The sequence below is a fragment of the Phoxinus phoxinus genome (genome assembly GCF_949152265.1).
Source record: "Phoxinus phoxinus genome assembly, chromosome: 5".
Lineage (NCBI taxonomy): Eukaryota > Metazoa > Chordata > Actinopteri > Cypriniformes > Leuciscidae > Phoxinus > Phoxinus phoxinus.
In genome coordinates, this window is record NC_136880.1 from 17,889,853 (window position 1) to 17,915,330 (window position 25,478).

Here is a 25,478-nt window from a genome sequence, read left to right on the forward strand (position 1 = left end):
CTAACTCTTACAATTTTTCGGAGTTTCACTCCTTATTTTAGGACTCTTCAGAAACACAAACAAGAAAACCCACACATTCAGGAAATTCAACACATTTTAATAACACTTTAAAATTTCCCATTTTTTATGGAAGTTCCTCATATAGTAGCTACTATAGCACAGACGTATGCTACATACACTGCTACATACACCTATACATTATTGTCATTGTATATTTGATGACAAGACATTTAGGTTCCCAAGTCTCCGAGGCAAAAATGAACATTGATGGAGAACAGCAATAGTCATTTCAAATGAATCCCCAGCCTGTGTGGTTTAAATAACAATTGTAAATGTTCTATGAATGAAATGGCAACATTTTCTATACCCAAAACAGGCCATTAGGCAATACAGTATTTGGCTGATATATTGCTGAGATGTGTGCTAAAGTATATTCAGCATAATCTAAAGATGCATTCAGCCTCATAGCATCACTGGATTGGCACAGCACTTAGAAAAAAAAAGTAAGATTTTCAAAACTATATAAAAAAAAGAACACAACAACCCATTACAAACGACTTAAGATGCATGTAAAATATCACTAAAGATTAGTGATGACTATAAATAAATACAAAACAATAGCAGGACATACATACTCTTTATATAGTAAATGGTCCCAAACCCTGGAAGAGTCAACGTAAAAATCAAACGATTACCGTACTAAAAAACTGATTCTTGCATTGAAAAGGAGTGTCAAACACCAACTTATCAAGACTGGTTTCGCACTTTGACTCAATTTCTAAATCAGCGAGGTCTTTATCCGACACCCACCAAAACCAAAACTAGTCCAAAACTAAAGCGTGACCGATTTAGAGAAGGAAACACGAAAAAAAAACATCCAATTCCAGGGACACACGATGTAATCAGTCTAATCAGGGGAAATACATCACTGCGACGACAAGGCCTCCAAAACAATGTCTATTTGCACAGAGGGGAAGTTACAGCGCGGACACATGCAAAACCCAACAGCTCAGGAACTCAATGACTCAAAAAAAAAAAAAGAGAACAGTGGAATACAAAACATTTATAAAATGCTTCATGTATCATCAAGCTCATGGGTCACGCAAAAAAAAAAAGTCAATGATAAAAGCATTGCCACAAATTGAATTCAGTATCAAGAATGTCTGTGTTCTGCTTGAAGAGCCCATATTTACAGTGCTAACTCTTGGCATTCCCTTTGGTTAAGTTTCTAAATAACTTTAAACTTATAACACTGCACCTGAAGCATATTCATTTTGGAAATCAAATCTTCAAAAGACATGGAGGAAAAACTGCTGATCTAAACTGGCAATGTTTGTATAAGCAGTCACTTGATATCATTTGTTTCTTGATAAAAGCATCTTGCCAGTTGTAGCTTTCCTCAAAATCTATCCAGCTGTGATGTAAGCATCAGTATATTTAATAGTTACTTCATACTTGAGCCTGTTTTATGAACTGAAAGTGCTGTAAAAGGTTCCACGTCTGCTGCTACATCTGGTGTCAATGGTAACCAGTGCAAACCAGGCTACATACTGCAGATGGCACAATATTTACTGAGAAGTAACTAATCCAAGACACTTTGGGCCGCATATGGTTGGATAAGCCACCGATTATTAGATCTCTTAATATTGAGTTAATGATCTTGACTGACATGCTATGCCGTAACGGAGAAGTTGACTTTTGGGAAAGTTTGTATGAACTCAATTACAGACTCTAGTGTGCTGCCTTATTCTGCCTGGGTTGCGTCTTCATCGTATGTGCGGTCTAATATTGCTTGTGAACAGGATGCTACAGGACTCACAATACAAAAGTAAAGGGCGTGAAAGAACGTCACCTTATTGGTTCCAAAAAAGAAAAAAAAAAAGTCTGGTAAGGGTCTGTTATTGGCGTCTGGGCAAAAAAACAATCAATTCTACAAATTCTTGAAAGACCACAAAAATCAGGATTTTTTTTTTAAAGCTAACTTGTTGGCACCCTGTATCATTTTAAAAGGCATAGTTCACTCCAAAATTAAAATTAGTTTATCACTTACTCGCCTCATTTAGCTCCAAACCGGTGTCACTATTAAAGAATCATTTTAAAGATTTTTATTTTTTTTTGTCTATACGATTAATTTAGATAGAGCCCAATGGTTTTGGTTTTGATCATTTGACTCATTGGAAAGACAAAACATTACTCAGTCATGTTTGGAATGGCATGAGGGCGAGTAAAGGATAACAGATCTTTCACTTTTGAAACTGAACCCTTTAAGGCCAAACCATTAAACCTTTGGTGTGCAAATTGATTTTAGTTTTCGTAGACTCAACTTAATCTGATCACGTTCAAGGTTCAAGGTCACATCTAATTCTTAAGACTGATTTTTTTTTTCAATCTATAACCCATTGAACACACAGTATCATCCTTTCCTCGCAGCGTCAACCCTGTGATATTACATCTACCCTGACTAAAGTCTAGATCTGCAAAACGTCCACCACATGGCAGACTTACCCTGACAGCATTAAACGCATGGCGAAACAACCATCACTGACTGCAAGTACCACTGTGGGAAGAACAAGCACTGGTTTACCAAAAGGAAGACCGAAACTGCTGATTCACACAACTTTTTTTATCATCAAGTCCGGACGTGTAACGGTGCAGTAATGTGTATGAAAACAAAAGAGCATAACAGGAGGGTGCGTCTTTCTTGACAACTTCATTCAAGTCTTCTATTTTGCTGAAGGTGCAAATGACAAGATAGGACCGATTGCTTGGATGTTTTACTGTTTTTTTCTTTCGATGGCTGGAATAAAGGTTTAAACGTGACGTTGTGAAACCACTGCTTGGGTTCAGGTCCCTTTCAGTTTCATCAAGAATTTAGGCATTGAGTCAGTGATTCAACAACCACCATGTAAGAAATCAATATGTGCCAAATCATTATTTTGACCAAAGTCGGTCTTGTACGATGCGTGTAAAGCAACTGCTGATACCAAACAAAGTGCGTCATAGGCACCTACACCTTAACCACCGAGGCAAAAGCACTTGTCCAGGCACACAAAGTATCGGCCAAGCAGCACAAGCAAAATGCAAGAGCGTGTGAACAGGAACCATCCTTAACTGAAAGGAGGACTCACAGAGGTCCGGTTCAAGAGCAGTGACTGGGAGACGGTCAGAAGTTTGGTGTGTTGTTGAAGGAGTTGGTGATGAGGGGGGCGGTATACGGTGGTGGAGGAGTAGGGCTGGTGGTGCTGAGTTCAGGGAAAGGCTGCAGGCCCATCTGTTTATTGTCCTGGAGCTTCCTCACCACCACACGGCAGAACTCCTCGCTGTGCCGCTCGCACGTGTCCAGAAGCTTCCGCACTTTGGCGGTGCGTGTGGCTTGGTTCACGACCAGTTCGTAGTCCTCGCGCATCAGCAGCTCACGAGACAGCAGAGCGTCTAAACTCTGATTGAGGCACGCCTCCGTCATCTGCCGCACAACCTCCTCCCTTCGAGCAGCGATCCAGCGAGCCGCCGGCCCTTGAAAGTCCAATGCTGTGGCAAAATCTGCAAAGACAAGTCAGGAGCAGGACATTAAGATGAGCCCGAATCAAGGGATGTCTAAAGTACTGGTACTCTGTACTAGGGCTGGGCGAGAAGTAGTATCGCCTTTAAAAACGTCGCAATATCTGATATATCAGGGATAAAAAGGGAAGTGTTTGTTCGGAGCAAAAGACAGTAAGCTATTTTTAATTTCGGCTCCAGAGGTCTTCTTTCAAAAGGTTACTGGTTAGAACGAAATAACACTTCTGCTTTATTTATTCAGAAAAAGAAGAACTAGACTCGCATACGGCCGTTACCGGAAGCCAGCGATTATCGTTTATAAAGTAAAAAAATATGGATACTTTTCTTACAAAAACGCATCGCTCTGCTTCAGAAGGCCTTTATTAACCCCCTGGAGTCGAATGGATTACTTTTATGATGGATGGATGCACTTTTTCGGCCTTCAAAATCTTAGTTAATATTCACTCCCGTTATAAAGCTTGGAAGAGCCAGGATATTTTTTTATATAACTCCGACTGTGCTTGGCTAAAAGAAGAAAGTCATATACACCTAGGATGGCTTGAGTTTGAGTAAATTATGGGATGATTTAAATTTTTTGGTGAACTAACCCTTTAACTGACTAACTAACCTTGTAATATCGCCCAGCCCTACTCTGAAACAAGTTGATACACTCTCAGAAAAAAAGGGTACAAGAGCTCTCACTGGGTCAGTAGTACCCTTTAAAAAAGGTTCTGATATGTACTATTTAGGTTATATGTACACTTTTGGTACCTTTGAGGTACTAATATGCACTCTTTAGGTAAAAATGTGTACGTTTTGGGGTGACCGCTTTTGAATATTTTTGTCAGAGAATGCAGCAACTTAAAAAAAAGACACTGCAGATGCCTCAGACCCGGATAGGTTGTGGCTAACAGGTGTGGTTACCTTGTGGGTATAGCTGCAGGGGTTGTATGATAAGAGCCAGATCGCTTTCACTCGGAGGCGCATGTGGTTTAAAAGGTATGTTGAAGTCGGACACGGGCTGTGCCGTCGGGTTTTCAGCGCTGAGGTTGTTTCGGGAGAAGTGGTCCATGAGAGGTTTTGGAGGATCAAGTGGAAGGGATATTAACGATGACGGCGGACCAGCCTGAGCACCTGACACACCTGATGATGATGATATAAAAACAGCTACAATAAACAAACCAATTAAAACAAAAAATACAAAAAGCAGAATATAAAGAGAATCAACCCTAATATTTTGTCATCATTTACTCGTTAGGATTTTTCACACTGTGCCTAACCCTGGGTTATTGTCATTCTAAACAATACACCTTTTCTGTTGTTCAAATGTTAAGGCTAGATGCTTCACAACCAACAGCCAATCTCGTGCTTCATATTCAAGTGTTATTTCATATTCACGTGACTAGCCTATTACATTTTTACAATCAATGACACTGACAAAGCAAACAGGCAAATAATAATGTTAACCCAGGATTTAGGAATGTAGAGAGGGAAATTTGAGTTTTTAGAGAATTAGTTCACCCAAAAAATTTTATTCTGTCATTAATTACACACCCTCATCTCGTTTAAAAACCCGTAAGACTTTTGGTCATCTTCAGAACACAAATGAAGATCTTTTAAAGAAATCTGAGAGCTTTCGGTCTCTCCATTGACCGCTACGCAACTACCACTTTGAAATACTTAATAAAGAGATCATAAAACGAATCCATATGAATTGATGGGTTTGTAAGCAGGTTTGGTTGAGCTTCTGTTTATGTTCGCTGATCAATGTTTATATGTGAATAAAATCCTAAATTCAATCTGTTCCTCATATAAAGTGATTGAGTCTCTTCAGAAAGTTTGGACAAAACTGCTAAAGTTAATCTCTTTATGAACTTTTTGAAGAGTCAAAGAGTCAGTTGCGTAGCTGTCAATGGAGGGACAGAAATCTCTCAGATTTCATCAAAAAGATCTTCATTTGTGCTCCAAAGACGAACGAAAGTCTTACGGGTTTAGAACGACATTATGGCGAGTAATTAGTGACAATTTTCCTTTTTGGGTGAACTATCCTTTTAAGAATAGTCAGGAATAACTGTTAACCCAGGTTAAGTATGAGCAATGTGAAGCAAGACAACCCAGGATTCCAGTTACCCGGAGTTTAAAATGATCCAGGTTTAACCATGTCAAGTGTGAAAAGCCCTATTGTGACGTTTTTTTGTATTCCATGGAAGAAATTAAGTGATCCAAGTGGGGAACAGCATGAAGGCGAGTAAATGATGGCAGACTATCACTTCTATCACTATCCCTTTTAGAAGAAATGAGTCCTGCCTTGAGAGGGATTTGATATGGTAAGGAAGCCCGGATGGGAGATTTCTGCTTCCTGGGAAGAGCAAGAGCAAGAGCCTGATCCAGATGTGGAACTGTTGTCCTGTCATAGAAGAAAATGAAGACACTCATTCGACTGTTCTCATCTCTGGTTATATTCTGAATCAACAACAACACAGCACTTACATACATATATACAGGAACTTACTGGCCAAGGGACGTTTTGCTCCTTCACACTTTTTTCCTCAATTCTTTTCCCATATGTTTGAGTTGATGAGCAACCGCTTGATGGCCTCATATACTGATGGAAAGAAGGAAAGAAAAAATGACAATACATTCAATAGTTTTGACCTCACAACCTGAAGATACAAATCAAACTAATTCCACTAACTAAATCCAGACTAATACAGTCAGGAATGAACAAAAATAGTCCTGGCATTATACATCCATGGTCAGTCTAAACCCATTAAAGACTCACCTTTGTTCGTTTGACTTCCAACACCGCTTCCAAGACATCAATCTCATCAAATTTTCTCAACATGGGCTCCAGTTCAATAAGACAACCTGTAAGGTACAGACAAAGCAGCTATTCAGCTACAGCCAATAAAAAAAACTGCATGAGTCTTGCAGAAGAACACTGAATCCAGAGTTTCTACAGTTATCTTTATTTCCATCAGTTCATTGTGTTCAGTGTGTTTTTTCCCCTGTGTCTCTTCTATCTGTTTATGTATATGACGCGTCACGCTGGTACTGGGTTATTGTGGCGCTGCACATGCGGCGACTCGCAGCTACAACAGGATATTACAAGCAGAAAATTGGGGTAATTGTGTTATTGCCTTTGATCCACTGGAGTCTGTGCTAGAACAAATTACCTCAGGACTTGGCAAGAATTCAATATTCACGGTAGTTTCTATTAAGCCCCGTTCACACCACCAGCGGCACGCAGTGACACGATCCCATTCATTTCAAAGGAGCGGGGCCATTCAGTGACAGTGACCGTTGGCGACAGAATGTGGGCGTGTCAAGCGACGCGAGACAAAAGTTCAGAAATTTCAACTTTATGCAAATGAGAAGCGATTTTCGCAAGGGACAACCAATAGGAAAGAAGACTTTTAGTGGAGCTCACGTCACCGTCTCGAGGGCAGGCAAGACAGAAGAGTTCGAATGCGATTTCACCGTTTTATATGATTTGACTGTAACCACATACATGGATATAATAAAATGATGCATGGAAAAGAAACTGTCGACAGTCTCAGTGAGTTTAATTCATACATTTATAGTTTGAGTGTTGTAATTTTATGATGCATGTTTCCCCTGCATTATGTTGACTATTAGGGACAAGAAACTATTTTTTTTTTTGTCGAATTCGAATGACGTTTTAGTAATTTATGACAGTATGAGTGAGTTTAATTTGTTGATTGATCGATCGATAATCTAGTAAATGATTTAATCCACTGAACACTGCTGTGGTAAAATAAAAACACTCTCCCAACAGCATACTGTTCCTTTTGAGCCTAATTCCTAGTCAAATTAAATTCAAATAGTTGTATACATCACACATGATGGTATGTGCGACTCGCAGTACAGACACTAGCGACATACAACGACAAAGTCACTGGCGGTGTGAATGGGGCTTTCCAATGGTACAAGCCCTACAGACTCAATGCATGGTCAATGGAATGGGTGTGGAGTATGCTGGGCAGTTGAAGTATTTGAGTACTACTTTAGATAATAAATAGTATTTTCTCCAAATACCAAAGCACTGTGTAAGAGGTGTCTGCAGAGATACAACTGCTTGAGGAAACTAAGGTCATGTGTATGTTTTACAGATCCTATAACTCGCTTTTATCTTTTTCATGGTTGTGCTGGTTGAATTTAATAAACGTGAAAAATAAGAACTGTCTTGGAAGAATTGTAAGTCAGGAAAGAAAAATAACTGGGAAGCAGCAGATGAGTATGGCCCATTTGTATCAATGTGTTGGGAAAAGCCCAGAGTATATTGTTAGAGGATTCCCACCCCAAGCACCACTAGTTTCACCTCCGGCCCTCTGGTACTCGTTTTAAAAACTCCTATTAGTAAAACAAGTTAGTTTAGACGTTCATCTCCTCGGCTTTCAATTTTTTGGGTAATTTGTTTGTGAAAACATGCATTTTGTATGGGATTGTCTTATGCTTGTATGCTGCAACCAAATTTCCCTTGGGAAATTATTAGAGGACCTGAACTGAACTACTCTGCAGCGCTTGGCATCCCCCCGGTCTAAAATAGCCTGAATATAAACACTTTATTATAGACAAACCACAGTGATTCAGGTTAAGACAAAAACATTGTTTGAAAGATGCCTTCATGATGTATTCGCTCATATAAAAAGAAAGTTCAAATCGAGTACCACCATTTTGTCCCTTTGGCTGCTGTCAATTCATTACAACAGATGTGAAGAATGTGAGCTGCTCTCTGACAGCAATTTAATGAGAGCAAGTCTCATTACACTTTAGTAAGTGTGAATTTATACACCAAGCATTCACAAACTTTTTTGTCAGCTGAACCTCCCTTGTCCTAAAATATTTACCTTCTGAGTGTTTGAGTTATCTTTCAATAATTTAACTGTTTTTTGTTTCTCTGACTATCAACAGTGGTTCACTTCCAGTTGTGCATGTGTGACGTCATTTTGTAGGTCAAATCCAAGAAAAAACAAGATTTTAACACATTTTAAGTGTGTTTAAGGTTTTACTTGACTTAAAGGCAGTTGGTAAAGTCCCCCGTAGTAAATAATTGTATTCCTTAAAGCTGCAGTCGGCAAGAATTTTTTGATCATATTCATTGCAACCGACACTATGCTCTGACAGAACAACATATATCAGCCGGTTCTAAAAAAAAAAGAAAAAAAAAAGCGCGCTTCTACCTCCACCTGGAGCCTGTTATTTGTTTTGCAAAAATCCACCGCTCCCGGTTCTTCTGGTCCAGTCAGCGCAGGGCTGTGTGAGATCTGACTGTCAATCACAGTTTGTGCACACGCCACAGATCCCCCCTCGCGCATGTTACAGCGTACAGGGGCAGCATACCTCCGAGTACTCCATGGTGTTGATCGATGCTGAAGAGACGGGCACGTTCACAGAAAATCTGGTGCACACGCACTGACGAGCACAAACTTGATGGCAGGGTGCTCTGTGATAGTGGGGGAGGGGCATGAAAGTTGTAAACATTCAAAATTTGGCCTAGTCCACTCAATCTGCCAGACCTGCAGCTTTAATACTCATCTTTGATCACCAAAACTACACATGTAAAAAAATTATTATTCATGCCTTGAAATGTACAGTAACTACACCCTTGCTCCATTAAGTATACGCAGCTCCATTAAGTATACGCAGAGCCATGAATATGCAAATTAGCCCCGCCTCCACTCACTCAAGCTCAGAGAGCCAATCGCTCGGCCAACTTACTGAGGTAAACGCTGCACAATAGTATCGCTCTTTACAACGTCCGACGAAGTTAATTAATATGATTAGCATTTTGCTTGGCGGTTTGTATAACATTAGCAACACATCATTAGCTGTTTGATAATGTTCCCGTTTGCATCTCAGAGACAGAGAGCTACTTTCTTACAATCATCAGAAACGCTTTGAACAACTCAGAATGTCAGTGGAGAAAGGCATATACTTCATCATAACATCGTGATATTCATCATACACCTGCTCTATTGCTAAAATCTACCAGATTTTTTATTTCAACAAAAAATATACTGTAATAACCTGGCTTCTCAGACTCCTCTGCTTTGCAGCAGTTAATGATATGCTAAAGCCCGCCCCCCTCGTGATTGGTTACAAGGTAGTTTGTGACCTAAGAAACCGTTTTTGAGACTGTCTTTAGATCACTGCAGTTTTAAGGAGAAAATACTCAGCAATGGTGTTGACTTATGAATTTGCACATGGTTTGTCTTAAAGCGTATTAAACACACCACATAGACATATAAACAACATTAAACACTTGATTTGAACACAGGGGGTCTTTTAACAAGTAAATGGGACGATAGAGGTTGTCGGGGGCATTAAACGTCATGCCGAACAGGAAAACTCATCTACTCACTAGTCTGCTTTCACAGCCTCGTTGCGTTTATAATCGTGCTCTAGCAAACTTTTCTAACTAACTATCAGGGAAATATTTTGAAACAAAGACTTAAAGAGCTGTCGGAAGATTAGTGATGGTGACGTTGAAGTCTTGCGACTGTGTAGTTCATTTATAGCCCACGTTTAGCTTTTTACTTCTGACGATTGCATTTAGACTTCAAATTTCATAAAAGTTGTAGTGTAGGAAGAGTGTAGGAATCATAAACCGGTATTGATCACAGAGCTTATTTTCTGCAATAATCCGATAGCAAATGGAAAATTGTGTTTTTGTCCAGGGAAACAGGGTGACGCTAACTTCTCGGTTGGCCTACAGAAATATGTTGTCACTGCAGCGCTCTATTGTGAACCATATCAGAACAGTGATTACAGTGATACGGAAAACACGGACGGACGTAACATTTGATGGATACAAAAAAAAGCATGTCAGTACACTTAAATCAAATAGCGATATAGACCAGTGTCTGTGAATATTAAAAAGCAAAACGATTTTTAAATATGAATCCTGGATATTCTGCGTCTCTGTACCATTAAATGGAATCTAGAAAACTTAAAACAGAAAACACTGAATTTAAGGGGAAAACAACGCATTTCATAGGGTCCTAAACGTAATGTCATTTTTGTTCAACGTTTAATAAATTGTTGTTAAATTGTATACGTTTCATGATTTCAGTTAATTAGACATGCTTTTTGATTACTAAAATTTAATTGAACCATTAAATAAAAAACAAACAGATTTCATAGGGCCCTAACACATATTTAAGAGTTTAAGAGTGTAACACCACTTTCACACCAAAACTATTGACCTCAAACGAACTCAGGTCAGCGTCAAAAGCTCTTACTCAACATTGCCTAGAGTTTATCAGGAAGTAAAATGTCTATTGTTAATAGGGCATGTTGAGAAATAAAACATCAATGCCTAAATCTAGATATTAGACCTTCACATTGTTTGATGTGATTACCATTTTATTAAACCATATCTGGTTAAATGATCATTCTATTTGAATAAATGACATGAAGATGACCCCACTGCTCTCTCTGTCTGGCACGGTCATTTCCTCATTCCCCTGATCTGTAGCAGGGTTTGCAAAAGAGACATCGTCAGAAGAAAACTGAAATGACTCAACATTTTAAAACACAAACAAAACTGCCGGTAAAGACCAATGACAGAATTGTGGTTGGACGTTTCAAATATTTTACACACCACAAGAACAGGTCACCCTTTTGGATTGTGACAGCATGAGTTAAGCAGGGATTGTGAAAAGCAGAGGAAAGGTCAAAGGTCGACAGGCTGACACTCACTGAGAAAGGAGGGGCGTTCGTCTGGGTTGGCGGTCCAGCCGCAGGTCATGAGGTTAATGAGGGTCTCTCGACTGGGAATGTCCGCCGGCAGAGTGTCCAGGCCTGTGTCGGGCCGAGATCCTCGGAGGACGCCGAACATGATCTGCATGGGATTGGTGGCGTCTGCTCACACAGTGAACAAAAGGACAATGTCAGGATGTTGAACGTTGCCTGGATAGATGACCGCTGCAGTTTATCAAATGGAGAAGGAAGTGATCATGAGGGGAACTCTGTGTCATGGTTTTGCATCAAAAACATGACCGCATAATCTGCTTAGTACCGAGTAGGGCTGCACAATGAATCTGAATTTGATGCTATTATACACTGCCTGGCCCAAAAAGAAGAAGTCGCTGTTTGGATTTAAATAGGCAAATGCTTAAGAGTCTATGATTGGATCTTTATAATATTGCAGTGGTTATTATTTTTATAGCATGTTATATTTATGGCAATAATTCTTCTAAGCCTAATTGATGGAGTGTGTAGATTTTCATTTCTTAAACAACCATGTAGAAGACACATCATGGCCATATTCCAGGATCACAATGTCAAGATTCTTCAGGTTCAAATTGCCAAAAATGTATGCACCTCTTGATGGAAATATCATCCCCTCATTTATTTCCATCAAGTGCAGCATTCGTTTTTGGTCAAGATCTTGTATTGACAATGCAAGAGTCCAGCACTCTGTAAAGTCTCCTCCAGCAAATCCCAAAGACTAGCAAAGAATTTGAGAGGAGTCGATTCATGTGAGAAAATGATTCTTCATGCTCCCTCCCAACCACGCTTTCACAATTTGATCCTGATGAATCTTCACATTGTGATACTGCAATATGGCCAGGATGTGTCTTCCTACATGGTTGTTTAAAAAATGAAGCGCTACACACTCCATCAATTAGGGTTAGAAGAACTGCTGCCAAACATATAACGTTTCACACAGCACGTGTTTTCCAAGAATGCAGTCGCGAGTACTGAAATTTGCACGGGTGCGAGTTTGGTTATAGAATGAGGTGGTCACTCCCGTAAATAACTGAACTATGGGTGAACGTAACAGTATTAAAGACTCAAACACAGAACTGCTGCTGTGTGAACATGGCCTTACAAACAATCACAGAAATTTCTATTTTATGCATGAATTCAATGGCGAATCATGAGTTTAAATTAGTCTATAAGCCCACAAGCAATGTCAGGTATTAGTCTGACAGGTTAAGCAGTCTGACTGACATTCATTATTAGAGGCACTGTTTCAGTGGCATAATACAGCCTTTCAAACGGTCTAATAAAACCATATGTAGACACATGGTGTTGTTTATTATGCCCTTTTATTAAAGTTAATTAGGGTGGTTATTGCAGTCTCGTGTGCTCCAGTTCTAATTTGTTTGTTGCTTCCACTCTAATTGAGATTAGCGTTCATGGTATATTACTGTATGTATATTAATATTCACATTCAGAGCTCATTCAGAGGACATTACAGTTCTGTACCAAAACCACACACACACACAGTAAAACACAAATGATGTAATATATAGCGCTTTTCCACCGTCGGACCAAACCGCTCTCTTTGCATAACCGTTCAATTCCGTGCCGATCCAACTTAATTTTCCAATGAGTACTATATAAAATCTTTAAATTTTTGGTTACGTCACTCAAATAGCATGCTTTACCAGCTACAGAGAAGTGACCGATCCTGATTGGCGACGTCACTTCACAAATTCTACCAGCACGGTTAGACTGCCGTGCCGAGAATTACGGGCAAGAACGGTTTGTAATCGTGCCGTGCCGTACCAGGCTCACCTGGAAACATAACTGGAACCGTTCTTAGATCCTTTCGGCCAGGCGGTGGAAAAGTGGCTTATGTTTTGTTGTCTTAAGCACACAAAGAAATTAAACTACTCTTAAAATCAACAGATTCCGCTCAAAATAACAACGTGATGTCAAACTCAAATATTTGCACTAATAACAAATCTAAAATTAGCCTACATCTCTAGAATGAAATTAATAAATTATTGTTATTAAAATAAACTTTTTTTCATGTGACTGTTGATAAAAATATCATACGATAGTTTCCAGTTTATTAAAGTCCCTGTAAAGGCAATTCTAAAATAAAATTCTAAACGCATTATAAATGTTAGAAATGTATTGCTAAAACAAATTACAAAGACTGTGAAATGGCCCGAAAAAATGACCATATCAAGAAGAGGTGGATTAGTTTTGTGAAGAGCCACCTTGATGGAGAGCTGAGGATCACCTCCAACACTCTGCTCTGTAGTGATCATTTTACACGGGATAGTTTTATAAACTTTCGTCGGAGACAACTGGGATTCACTGATAATCCGCTGTTACTGGTGAATGCGGCCGAACCGACTATCTCCCGCCTCGGCCTTCATCCTCCCGTCCCGTGGTTTCAGCGCAGCCATTTATCAAAATTTTGATAGCTTATTTTATTTACTTGGCAACTTTTTTTTATCATTCAAATTTGGCTAGGTGGCTAATAACACATTTTCCTGTGGTGTGACAAACTCAGAACACATACTTAATTTTGACTTTACAGGGACTTTAAGAAACACTCGGGCTGACTCCTTGTTAACCCAAGAATCGCTGAAACCAATTCAATCAGAATTGTGAATGTTTTTTGGAAAATTTGAAAACTAGATTAATTTAAAAGATCTGATCCAAAAGAATGACTCCATTATTTTAATGAGGTTTAAAAGACAACAAAAACAGATTAAGGCCACATTCAAGTGTGGAAAAATTTAGCCTAACAAAATACGTCATGAAATTCACTGGTCCACTTCTCTATCACTCAACGGACCCTTACCTTCAAATGGTATCCGTCTCGAAAGCACTTCCCACATGATGATGGCGTAACTGAAAGAGGAAGCATAGAACAGATGAGTGAATGGTTTCACTGTTGCCATGCAGTCTCTAAACTACATCTGGCAATCCCCTTTGGAGATAAAACACTGTCCAATCAGCCCAGGGATTTCAACATGCCCTATGACTAATCACAAAACCCCAGGCCTGTTGGCAGGTTGACATTTAGCTCCTAAATCACTTCCTTTTTTTGACCAGCACAGTAGATGAATAAAATAAAGGCCTCTTTTGCAAGTAGTATTGGTGAACTATGAGTGAATCCAGAAACTGGTTTATGATTAATTTCCAAGTTTCCCCTTATCTTTCTCTGTTATATAATTTCCCCAGTTTTCCAAAACAGCACCCAAAATTTCCAATATCCTACACTGGCTGCTACATTCCTCTCTCCCACTCAAAAAAACTGGGTTGCATATCGGACGACCAATAGATTTTCTTCTTTTTTTTCCATTCATTTGTGACTTGGATTATTTTATAGATTTCTAGCCAAAGGTGTAATGAAACCCTCCTGTTTAAACACTTGCAGTTCATGCCTCAGATTTAAAGAAGACTCAAGAAATGGGAGTGTAAAACTGTGGAAAAGTGAGAGTATAAAAGGAAAGAAAACAACCTGTGTGTAATGAATATTAAAATGTGACTGGAGAAAAAACCCTGACAAATAACAGATTTTGGGGCACTTTGATGCATTTTAAAAATGTAACCCTACGACAAAAATAATCGCATCATTTGAGACTACTGACAACTTATGAACACATCAGTTTAACACAGAAAGAATAAAGGCATAGTTACTTTTTTTTTTTTTTTTTTTCATTCTTCATTGAATTTCTGATTTCCATTAGTGTGTTCTATATCTGAATAATCATTGTGTCATTGCATTCATGTTCAGACATACCACTGTATCAGTGGCATAAGGAGACACGATTGAGTGTGTGCATACACAGTGCTGGTTCATATTTGGAGCATATTAAATGTATATAGACACGTCTATGAAGAAACCCTGCTCCGGTTCACATATCACCCGTTTCACACGTGATCTGTTTGCAGAACGTATGAGGAGCAAAGGCCTCATTATAATTTATTTTACATAATATGATCAACAGCTTTATACCAAAAATACTATTAGCTATTATTTCTAATTATTTTGATTTCAAACCCAAATGCACTGGGAATAAAAAAAAAATTCAAATAAAAGACTAATTTTAAATACAGCACACAGCAAAAATGGCTTGCCTTGAATATGACAATAGTGGTCAGCTGAATAGTGCAGCATAGTGTGAAATCAAGGGTTTCAATTGTGTCGATCGTGCGTCTTCAGTGAAGCCGAACTCTCCTCCTGTCAGCACTTCAATTCACACAGACCGACCGTTACACACAGAGTAGCACGCGTTCATGCAGGCTACACACACTTTAGAAGATCTCAGAGCTGGATTTGACAACATCTGAAAGGTTTGGAAATTAAGTGTTTTATTAGATATTCAAAGAGTTGTTTAAATTATATAAATGCATATTTGTTGAAGGCGGTGTTTGCCTTTTTATTACTAATGATATATTAGAGAAGTGTTACAATACTTTTTCGTATACCGTTTACTTCATTTAAAGCCCCCCGTGGTGAAAATCCAGCTTTTAAATGTTGTTTTTATGTCTCTATGGAAGATCGTTTCCGTAACAGTTTATAAAAACTAAATGAAAAGGTAATTACGACTTTTTTCTAACAATTGCGTGACAAAGTCGCAATAGCAAGTTATAAAGTCAGAATTGTGAGAAACTTTAGACTTTCATTAGAATTGGACTTTATATCTCGCAATTGCGAGTTTATATCTTGCAATTCTGAGAAAAGTCGCAATTATCTTTTAAAATGTTTTATTCTGTGGTGGAAACAAGCTTCCATAGGTGTTTTTAATATGCTTTAAGACAAACCATGTGCAAATTCAATTCATATCAACACCGCCGCTGAGTATTTTCTCTTTAAAACGGCAGTGAACCTGAAAGACAGTCTCAAAAATGCGGTTTGAAATCGCTGGTGTTTCTGACGCCACAAACTACCTTGTAACCAATCAGGTCAACGTGCGATCTCTGAGCTGGTGTGAGTGGAGGCGGGGCTGATTTGCATATTCATAGAACTAAATGAGTTACATTTAAGCTATTTCAAGGCATGAAGACATTTTTGTCAGGAAAAAAACATTTACATTTGTAATTTTTGTGATCAAAGATGAGTTCTAAGGGATAAAATTATTGACTACAGGGGGATCTATGTAATAATGTGTTAGACAGAACTGTTAAACAGAGGCCATAAACTAAAGAAAACGGAGAATGGGAGCGCCGTGCGCTCACCGCTGGCGTTCAGTCGTCAAAATAAAAATCCTGTGTCCAAACAAACAGATAAGCTAATATCAATATTTAAAATACTGGCTGATATATTGGACGACCACTGCCATCACTTAATTCTGCACGTGTAGCACGGCAAAAATAAAGACTTGGTGTTGGAAATCGATGCACTGCTCCTACACACGGACTGCATACGTACTACAAATGGATCATATTTGAAATGGGCGTAATACAACGCAGTGATTAAAAAAGTTGAACCAACATCAAGAAATGTGAGGTATAAGTGTATAAGATATGAGCTTTTGTCCAAAGCAGAAGTGGCAATGAAAGTGGCTTCCCCCTTATTAATAAACAATGAGTGCATTGTTTTCAGTGGTGTGCCACCAGTACATATCGGTTAACATCTCAAAAAATGTGTTTTAGGGTTTCAATTTTAAAATGGAAATCACCATTTTAAAATCACCACAGAGACTCTGAAGAATGAGGGTGAGACATGTCCCTAATCTGACAGGAATTTTGATGAGTCAGCAACAGACTGGTGCCATGGTGCACTGAGAACAGCTGAACGTCTAAAAGGGCTACCCAAAAAATATGGGAACTGAGAGAGCAGTAGGTAAAAATCCTGTAGTAGGAATCATTGAAAACTCAGGAGGAAGTTCACTCATCCAGGCCAAACTGGACGCTTCACAGAATCTACAGAAACTGACCTGTACACGTCATATTTGACATCTGTCCTGCGGTTCTTGGAAGGTTCGTACTCCTCGGGTGGCATATAGATGACCGTGCCTCCCATCTCGGCAGGTTTGGAGCCGGACCCTTTAGTGATTGAGAGCTGACGCCATTTAGACAAGCCAAAATCTGCTATCTATCCACAAACACAGACATACAAGACACACTTCAGATCAGAAAGTTCACTGTGAAGTTACAACAAAATATACTTAAATAAAATATTTTAAAAATGTATACTGACTAATGTTTGACTTAAATTAACCAATATGGGTTTTCAATGGCCACTCTAGATATCCAAAGAAGTTGTGTCAGTCAAGATCCAAAATTACAACAACAAAAAATAAAAGCACCATTGTGCTACATTCATCTTGGTTTTTTTTTTAACAAACTTACTGGGATTTCTTTTCCATTTTCCAGTCACAATGAAAAGAAACTGGGACTTTTAACAGCTGGATGTGAATAATGACTAAAAAGTTTGAATGAAAAGCTATTATATGTCTTTAGAAGTCTTAACATAGTACACAAAACAAAGCACTTTCATGATACTTTTATGGTGTTTTTTTGGTGTCATTTTTGACGTGTCAGCATAAAGTAGAAAAGTGACCAGTAACTTATTCAAAATATGTCCTTCCATGTTCCACTGAAGAAAGTCAAACAAGTTTGAAATTATATGAGGGGGAGTAAATTATGACACAATGTTTGGTTGTACTATCACTTTAAATTAGTGAACTAATCATTTAATAGGTTATAGCTGATGTCCAATGAACAAGTATTCACTTATTGCGTTCAAAGGGGCAGTGGTAAGACTAAAACTGGGGAAGAAATATGAAACTTTCAACAACAAAAAAAGATGTAAATGATAAGATTAAACAAGATACAGACACTGATAACATTCAGACAAATATAGATATCGGCACATTTTAACAATGACTTGCATTCCAATAGGGGTTACGTGCAAAAAGATCAACGGTTGGTTGATCACCTTGGCTTTAAAATAGCTCAGGAACTGCGAGCAGGACACACATTTACACATGATGCATCTGAATGCACATGCGAAAAAAGAAAAAGAAAAAACAGGTTTGGAAACATCTTGAACAAATCTCATATCCAATTGTCTGAACGCACAAACCTTAGCATGGTACTCCCCATCCATCAGGATGTTCTGAGTTTTGAGATCATGGTGTAGAAGGGGTGGTGTCATATTGTGGAGGAAGTTGACCCCTAGAGCGATCTCATAAAGAATACGAAGCCTCAATGGCCATGCCACCATTGGGTACATATCTTTCTGTAACGCAATACAAGAACACAGAAATGAACATTCAAGAACCTGTGTGCCACAAAGGGGAAAGTGAAACTGTGCATTACTCAAACGCATTGGGCTAATACGACAAGACTAAACAAAGCGTGCCATGTAAAGGAATGCTGTTCGTACGGTTGTACCTCGTGCAGGATCTCATCCAGTGAGCCGTTGGTCATGTACTCCGTCACAATGCAGAAGAACTCCGGCTCATTGCACACCCCAAAGATCTGGATGATGTAGTTAAACCGAGCTTTGTGAAGCACCTCAGCTTCCTTCAATAAGCAATTCCTTTCCCTGAGAAAAAAAGAAAAAGAGAGGTTAATGACTATACAAGGGCTAGTAGGGTTTCTCTACCACCACACAATATTATGCGTTTGAAGAGTGTCAGGGTTTCCACAACTTTTAACCATTATTCATGATTTGTTCTTGTATAACTTTCATTTCATTCAATGAAAACCTTGATAATCTTGACTATTTGGTACAGGTCCAACTTAAATTTGAACTAAAATTCAGGCGATACTGATAAGCTTATAACTATTTTCATATTATGGATGAATGATATTCAAATTCTGTTCTGAATTGGTCTAAACAAATGAATAAACTAAACAAAAAAAACTGCAAACTAAAATCAATCGTTTAAAAACCTAGTTAAGATGAGGCATTCCAACATTATAATACACAATGAAAAATTATATTAGCTACTCCGGGAATTTGCTAAAGATTACTAAAAATTAGTGTTCGGGTCATTTTGGGAGAGGATTTATTTATTTATTTTTACTTGGGGGGATTTCTTTCACCTTGTTTCACTCGGTGTTCCCGGATTCAGCGTCTTATGGATTTGGAACTACATCATGGTGAGTAATTGATGAAAGAACTAACTTTTTAAGTTTTAACTTTTTTTCAGGATTCATTGATGAATAAGAAGTTCAAGAGAACAGCATTTATTCAAAATATAAATTTTCACTATAACTTTTTTACAGCAGGGGATCAATCTTCAGCTGGCTGGCAGGAGCTGCCACTGGCATGTCATGTGACCCGTCAGTGGCTGGCTAGTTGTCTGACTCTGGCAAGTTTCAGAAACCATTGATTTTTGGCAGTTTTTGTCTTCTTCCCTCTCTAGCTCATTTATCACACATCTGTTGATATGATTATGCTCTTTTGCATAATTGGCGTTTTAGAAAATTGTATCCCAAATAAACCAATCAAATGGCCGTGATCAGACTGATTGCTTAGTGACGCTTTGCTGGAAGTCCAATCCAGTCAGCCGCGACGGAACTGTTGCCTGACACTCTCGCTGTAAGGAAAAACATTGTTTTCTTTTTATGAATGTAATCTCATGCATCTAGCTATTCTTTAGGTATGAGTGATGTTTTTGAGAATTGTATCCCAATTAAACCAGTCAAATGGCCATGATCAGACGTGATCAACATCCTTGCTGAACAAAAGTATTAATTTCTTTCAAAAGAAAGAAAGAAAATAAATTACTGACCCCAAACATTTGAATGGCAGAGTATATTATTACAAAAGATTTCTATTTTGAACAAACCCTGGTCTTTTTAAAAACGTTTTATTCATCAGAGAATCTAGAAAAATTTATAATAGGTTATAAAAAATATATATTAAGCAGCACAACTGTTTCCAACATTGATAATAAATCAGCATATTAGAATGATTTCTGAAGGATCATGTGACACTGAAGACTGGAGTAATGATGATACTGTACAGCTTCAGAAATAAATTATATTTTAAAGTAAAGACCATTATTTTTATGTGTATATATATACACATGTATAGTATACACACAGATAGTTGGGAGGGTTAAGCTACTTAAATTATTCCATTACAGTTACAATTTTGTAAATATAATAAATTATATTTTAAAGTAAAGTCCATTATTTTTAATTGTAATAATATTTCACAATATTACTGTATTTGTTATCAAAAAAGGCTTGATGCGCATAAGCGACTTCTTTCAAAAACATAATTTTTTTAAATTTCCATACTTTTGACCAGTACATATATATATGACATACATGTATAACCCATTATTTTTAATTGTAATATTTCACAATATTACTGTATTTTTTATAAATAAAATAAAAAAGGCTTGATGCGCATAAGCGACTTCTTTCAAAAACATAATTTTTAATTTCCATACTTTTGACCAGTTCATATAAGTTACACATGTATAGTATACACACAGAGAGTTGGGAGATTTAGCCTACTTAAATTATTCCATTACAGCTACAAATTGCTTAATTAACAACCCTCAGACGGTCTTCGGTCATTTATGACCGGAAAATTTTCTGTTTTGAATTTCTAAAAATCACAGCTTCATCGGAATGTTATGAAACTTGGTGACTTTTATGGCATTAGGTATGTGAATACAAAAAAAAATTGAGGTCATGATCCGAGCATGTTAAGTGGTCGTGAAAAAAATAGTCACACTTGTGGTCTTCGGTCAAAAATGACCGACCCATAGGAAATGAATGGGAAATTTACAAAAATTCTAAAATTCTCCGCATTTTTGTGTGTACAATCCACAAATCGGACACAATCCTAAAAAAAAGTACACCGCAGGAAAGGGGGGAAACTCTACAACATCAGGAGTGCAAAACAGACACACCCACCCACACACACACACATACAAACACACTTTTAGACACATACACACCAATAAATTCAGATTACAAAAAATATGTTTTGAATTTTTAAAAATCACAGCTTCATCGGAATGTTACGAAACTTGGTGACGTTTATGGCATCATGTATGTGAACACACAAAAAAATTGAGGTCATGATCCGAGCATGTTAAGTGGTCATAAAAAAAATAGTTACACTTGTGGTCTTTGGTCAAAAATGACCCCCATAGGAAATGAATGGGAAATTGACAAAAACACAAAAATTCACCCCAAAAAATTTTTACATTTTTTTTAAGTACACAGCATTAAAGGGGTGACACTCTAAAACATCTAGAGAAAAAAAAAATTAAAAAAAAAATTAAAAAAAAAATTAAAAAAATAATTTTTCATAATTTTTTTAATTTTTTTTATATATATTAAAAAAATATATATTTATATTTATATTAAACATCATTATATCACTAAGCCATGATGACATATTAGGTGGATTGTGTGATTTCCACTCTAGGATAATTTTTCTAGGCTTTCTAACACAATGTTTAGGTTTGACTAATCATAATGCAAAAACTAACACTTTAAATCACTATTTCAAAAATAGTGTAGTTATAGTTTTTGAGATTGTTTAAATATATATTCAAATCCACAAAAAAAAAAAAAAGTAAATGTGTCCATTAAACAGCTGGGGAATTCACATGCCTCTCCATAGAGTGCTGTTTATGCCATCTAGTGGTTACAACATGGTTCTACGCTTTCTCTCCATACTCTCACCAGATGGCGCTAATCTGCTTCAACCATTTTTTTTTGAAGGCCTAGACTCTATATTAAACTAAAATACTGCATTAAAAAAAAAAAAAAAAAAAAAATTTAAAAAAATTGTATTATTTTCAATGGCAAAAATAGACCATAAATATTGCATAAATATTAATAAATTCAATCAAATTCTCTCAAAATACAAAATTAAAAAGAAAAAATATTATAGAACAAAAATAAATTGCATTGGTTTTACTGGGATGGAGGAAATTGAATTTTTAGGTGTCCGGTCACTTCTGACCGGGAAGGCCCAGGAGGTGACTCCGAAACGAAGACCGTCTGAGGGTTAAAAAGTATTCAGTAACGTAATCCAAGCATACCGTAATGTAATCTGATTACTGTTTTTGATATAACAATTTAGAGTGTACAGAGTATCAGGATAAAGTAACGCCGTTACATTACATGTATCCCGTTACTCCTCAACTCTGTAAAAACTCTTGAACACAAAGTCCTGTATAACAATGCTGTCTGACCGCATACCCATGCACGTAAATTCTGTATTAGTTTAGATCAGTGACCAGATTTGCACAGCATTTCTTTCCTAAACACCTGCAACAACCAGCATGTATGTTCCTATCAGACTGAAGCCATCAAGGCACACAGAACAAGCCCCAACAGTCTGATCACTACAAAATCAGATGTTGACAGTGTTTTTTTAGGGACAGTGCATTTGAGGTAACAAGGCAGCAGATCACAACACAAGTGTACTGAGTGAACTCACCTCTCACCAACCGGAGAATCCAGTTTCAAGCACTTGATGGCCACGGTGGTGCGCCAGTCGCTGTGCAGCGCCCTGAACACCGTCCCGAAGCCGCCTTTACTGATGAAGTGCAGGTCCGTTAGTTTCCGATACGGGATCACCGGTAACGTGCTGGTGAGACTGCAGATGTTGACGCAGCCGGCGTGCTCCATGTTTCAGGATATTGTGAGATGAAACGGGCCCGGTCAGCTTCAACAGAAAGGGGAACCGAGAACGCGCTGCTACTGCTGAAAACCCTCACAGAGAGAGGAAAGAGCGCGCATGTTCTGGTAGTCTGCGTACTAGATCACCCAGAGATCGGGGCATCTGCTTGACTAAATTATTATAGCTCCTTGTTAAAAGTGTCACTGAATAAGATGGGAAGAAATTAGTCCTAAAGCTCGCGCTTGGAGACACGCCCCCAGTCCAAACAACGCAATTCACAGCACGCCATAAAACAAACTGGAAATTAACCACAAAAATCAGTGGTATTTTAGATTTAACGGTGACGAAACGAGGTTATAGTGTGGGAATGCGCTCGTAAAATGTTTCGCAGGTGTGTGAACTATGAGTGGGTCGGACTAAAACCGCGACGCTAATGTTTTTTTTTTTGGGTAACCACCCGTCTAGTCCCGCCCTTGACCTGAATGACAGATCAACTGTCCAATCGCAGACGTCGTATACATCGCTTACAGCCAATCCTGTCGCAGAGGGCGGGACTTCTCGGGATACAGGTGGTGAGGGAATAATCAACGCCGATCACACGATGCACACGACTGTGACCTCAGCTTCCGGGTGTCAGACGGTTCACATTTAATTGGATTTGATTATTATAAAAACATTTTTTGACACATACACTAGACAGCGTGTGCCGTGAAGTAGCCTAATCAGTTTTTTTTTGTATATTTTAAGCGTAGGCTATTAAAAGGGATAGTTCAGTCCAAAAATGTAAATGTTGTCATTAACTCAACCTACTGTTCCAAACCTGTATGAGTTTCTTTCTTCTGCTGAACACAAAATAATATATCTTAAAAGAATGTTGGTAACTAGACAGTTGAAGGCATGACTTCCATAGGTAGCTGCTACTGATGTTTTGCCAACCACGTTTTTAAAACGGCTATTTGAACGTGATCCAACGCAACGCAAAGACGTCATTCTGACGTTTGTGAGGTTCATGTTTTGATTACATTATTTTGTAAGGAGGGAATTCCCAAGAGTTTTTCCCCCTCACAAACATACGCCCCTGCATTCAGTTTATAAAAAAGAAACTTTAAAGAAATGTATGCTGACATGCAACACAAATTCACTCCTGAGATACATCTGTGGTTCTGGGTTTCAGTAATGATAACAATAACAACAAACTGTCATGCAGAGGATGGAGATGATTGTCTTGCTAATTTGAAGCGTTTTGCTCCTGGCACTAAGTGAGGAATTGTTTCTTATTCTGTAAAAGTCACCATGAAATAAAAATTTACTATTTTGGAATATTGCAGTATTTATTATAAATGTTTTATCCGTGCATTATCTTTTTTTATCATGTGCCCCTATAATCTTTAATCAAAATAACTTCTCCCTTTTGTAGCTCACCTCTTCTCTTCTCTTCTCTGATGATGTGTTTAATGGCGCGAGGGCGGGACAACCTGTCAATCACATGACATCACAGCAAAAGCAAACCACAACCATCCCCATGGACAAAATCAAGTCACGCCCCACATTTGTTCTCCGGGAAGCCGTTTTCACAACAGAAGAACACATCGCAATTTCAGTTTCATGCCTTATCTGGATATCATTTAGCAATATCATTCATTGCCTAAATCATTATTTCCTTTTCAAAAACAGACTCACCAAGAGGCAAGCATATTCTATGATATTAATGCAATGTGTAGGCCACATCACACATTATTTTGTTTTCTTTCATTAAAAAGTAACTGGAAAAAACAATAAGATAAAGAAAACATTATTAGATTATGGTCATTTTTTACAGGTTTAACGAAGCAAAATAGAAATCTTTCCAAGCCCCTGTACCTGCATAAAAATGTTTCGAGAACTAAATTCCTTCTATTCACAGAAAAAATAAAACCCCTACAGACCAATTCCATGTCATATATTTCAAAGAAGCATTTGTCCATTGTGAAATCAGGTACATAATGCTAACTATTGTAATTATGTAAACGATAATATACATTTGTATTACTACACCAGCTGTATCCATATCATACATACTACTGACTTTCAATGGTCAACATATCATATGATAAAACAAATCTAAAATTAATTGAATTAAATTAAAATAACTTTTCTTCTCAAGCAAAAGGGCATGACAATGACATTTCTCGTTTAGGCAACATTTTGACTTAATATGAACAGAAATAGCCTACATTTATATATAAAACATGAATAGGATTTTTTTTTTAAAGAACTCACTACCATCTGCTGGTGAATTTAATAAACCACCTCAAGTCTTAATTGCGCCATCTAGTGCCGCAGTGGGATCTCTCTTAGCCATTTGGGGGAAAAGTACGTTTCAGGTGTTGTGAAATTAGTGCTAAAGTCATTACATTGCAGGGAGGAAAAATATAGGCATATTTAATTCCACATTAATAAAAGGCCTAACTATGTCACAAAGTCTTATTTTGATACTTTATTATTGTTTTTCTTAAAAAAATGCTAAAAAAAATTGTGCTAAAGTAGATACATTTACACTCTAACAAGGAATAGGGGACTTTTTACCACACCTCTCCGTGACTGCGGATTAACATGACCCTTA

At 37.8% G+C, this 25,478-nt stretch overlaps 1 protein-coding gene across 1 annotated transcript; it reads right to left on the bottom strand.

The window, feature by feature from the left end:
* Positions 1 to 78: 78 nt before the first annotated feature.
* On the bottom strand, positions 79 to 23,840 carry ripk2 (receptor-interacting serine-threonine kinase 2). Its single transcript, XM_079612410.1, has 11 exons — positions 22,694 to 23,840; positions 18,661 to 18,814; positions 18,350 to 18,505; positions 17,199 to 17,356; positions 14,114 to 14,163; positions 11,263 to 11,424; positions 6,320 to 6,405; positions 6,050 to 6,142; positions 5,845 to 5,944; positions 4,462 to 4,680; positions 79 to 3,540 (listed from the first exon to the last, which is right to left on the bottom strand). The coding sequence occupies exons 1-11, from the start codon at positions 22,882 to 22,884 to the stop codon at positions 3,164 to 3,166; spliced, it is 1,746 nt and encodes a 581-aa protein (XP_079468536.1). The 5' UTR covers positions 22,885 to 23,840; the 3' UTR covers positions 79 to 3,163.
* Positions 23,841 to 25,478: the final 1,638 nt, after the last annotated feature.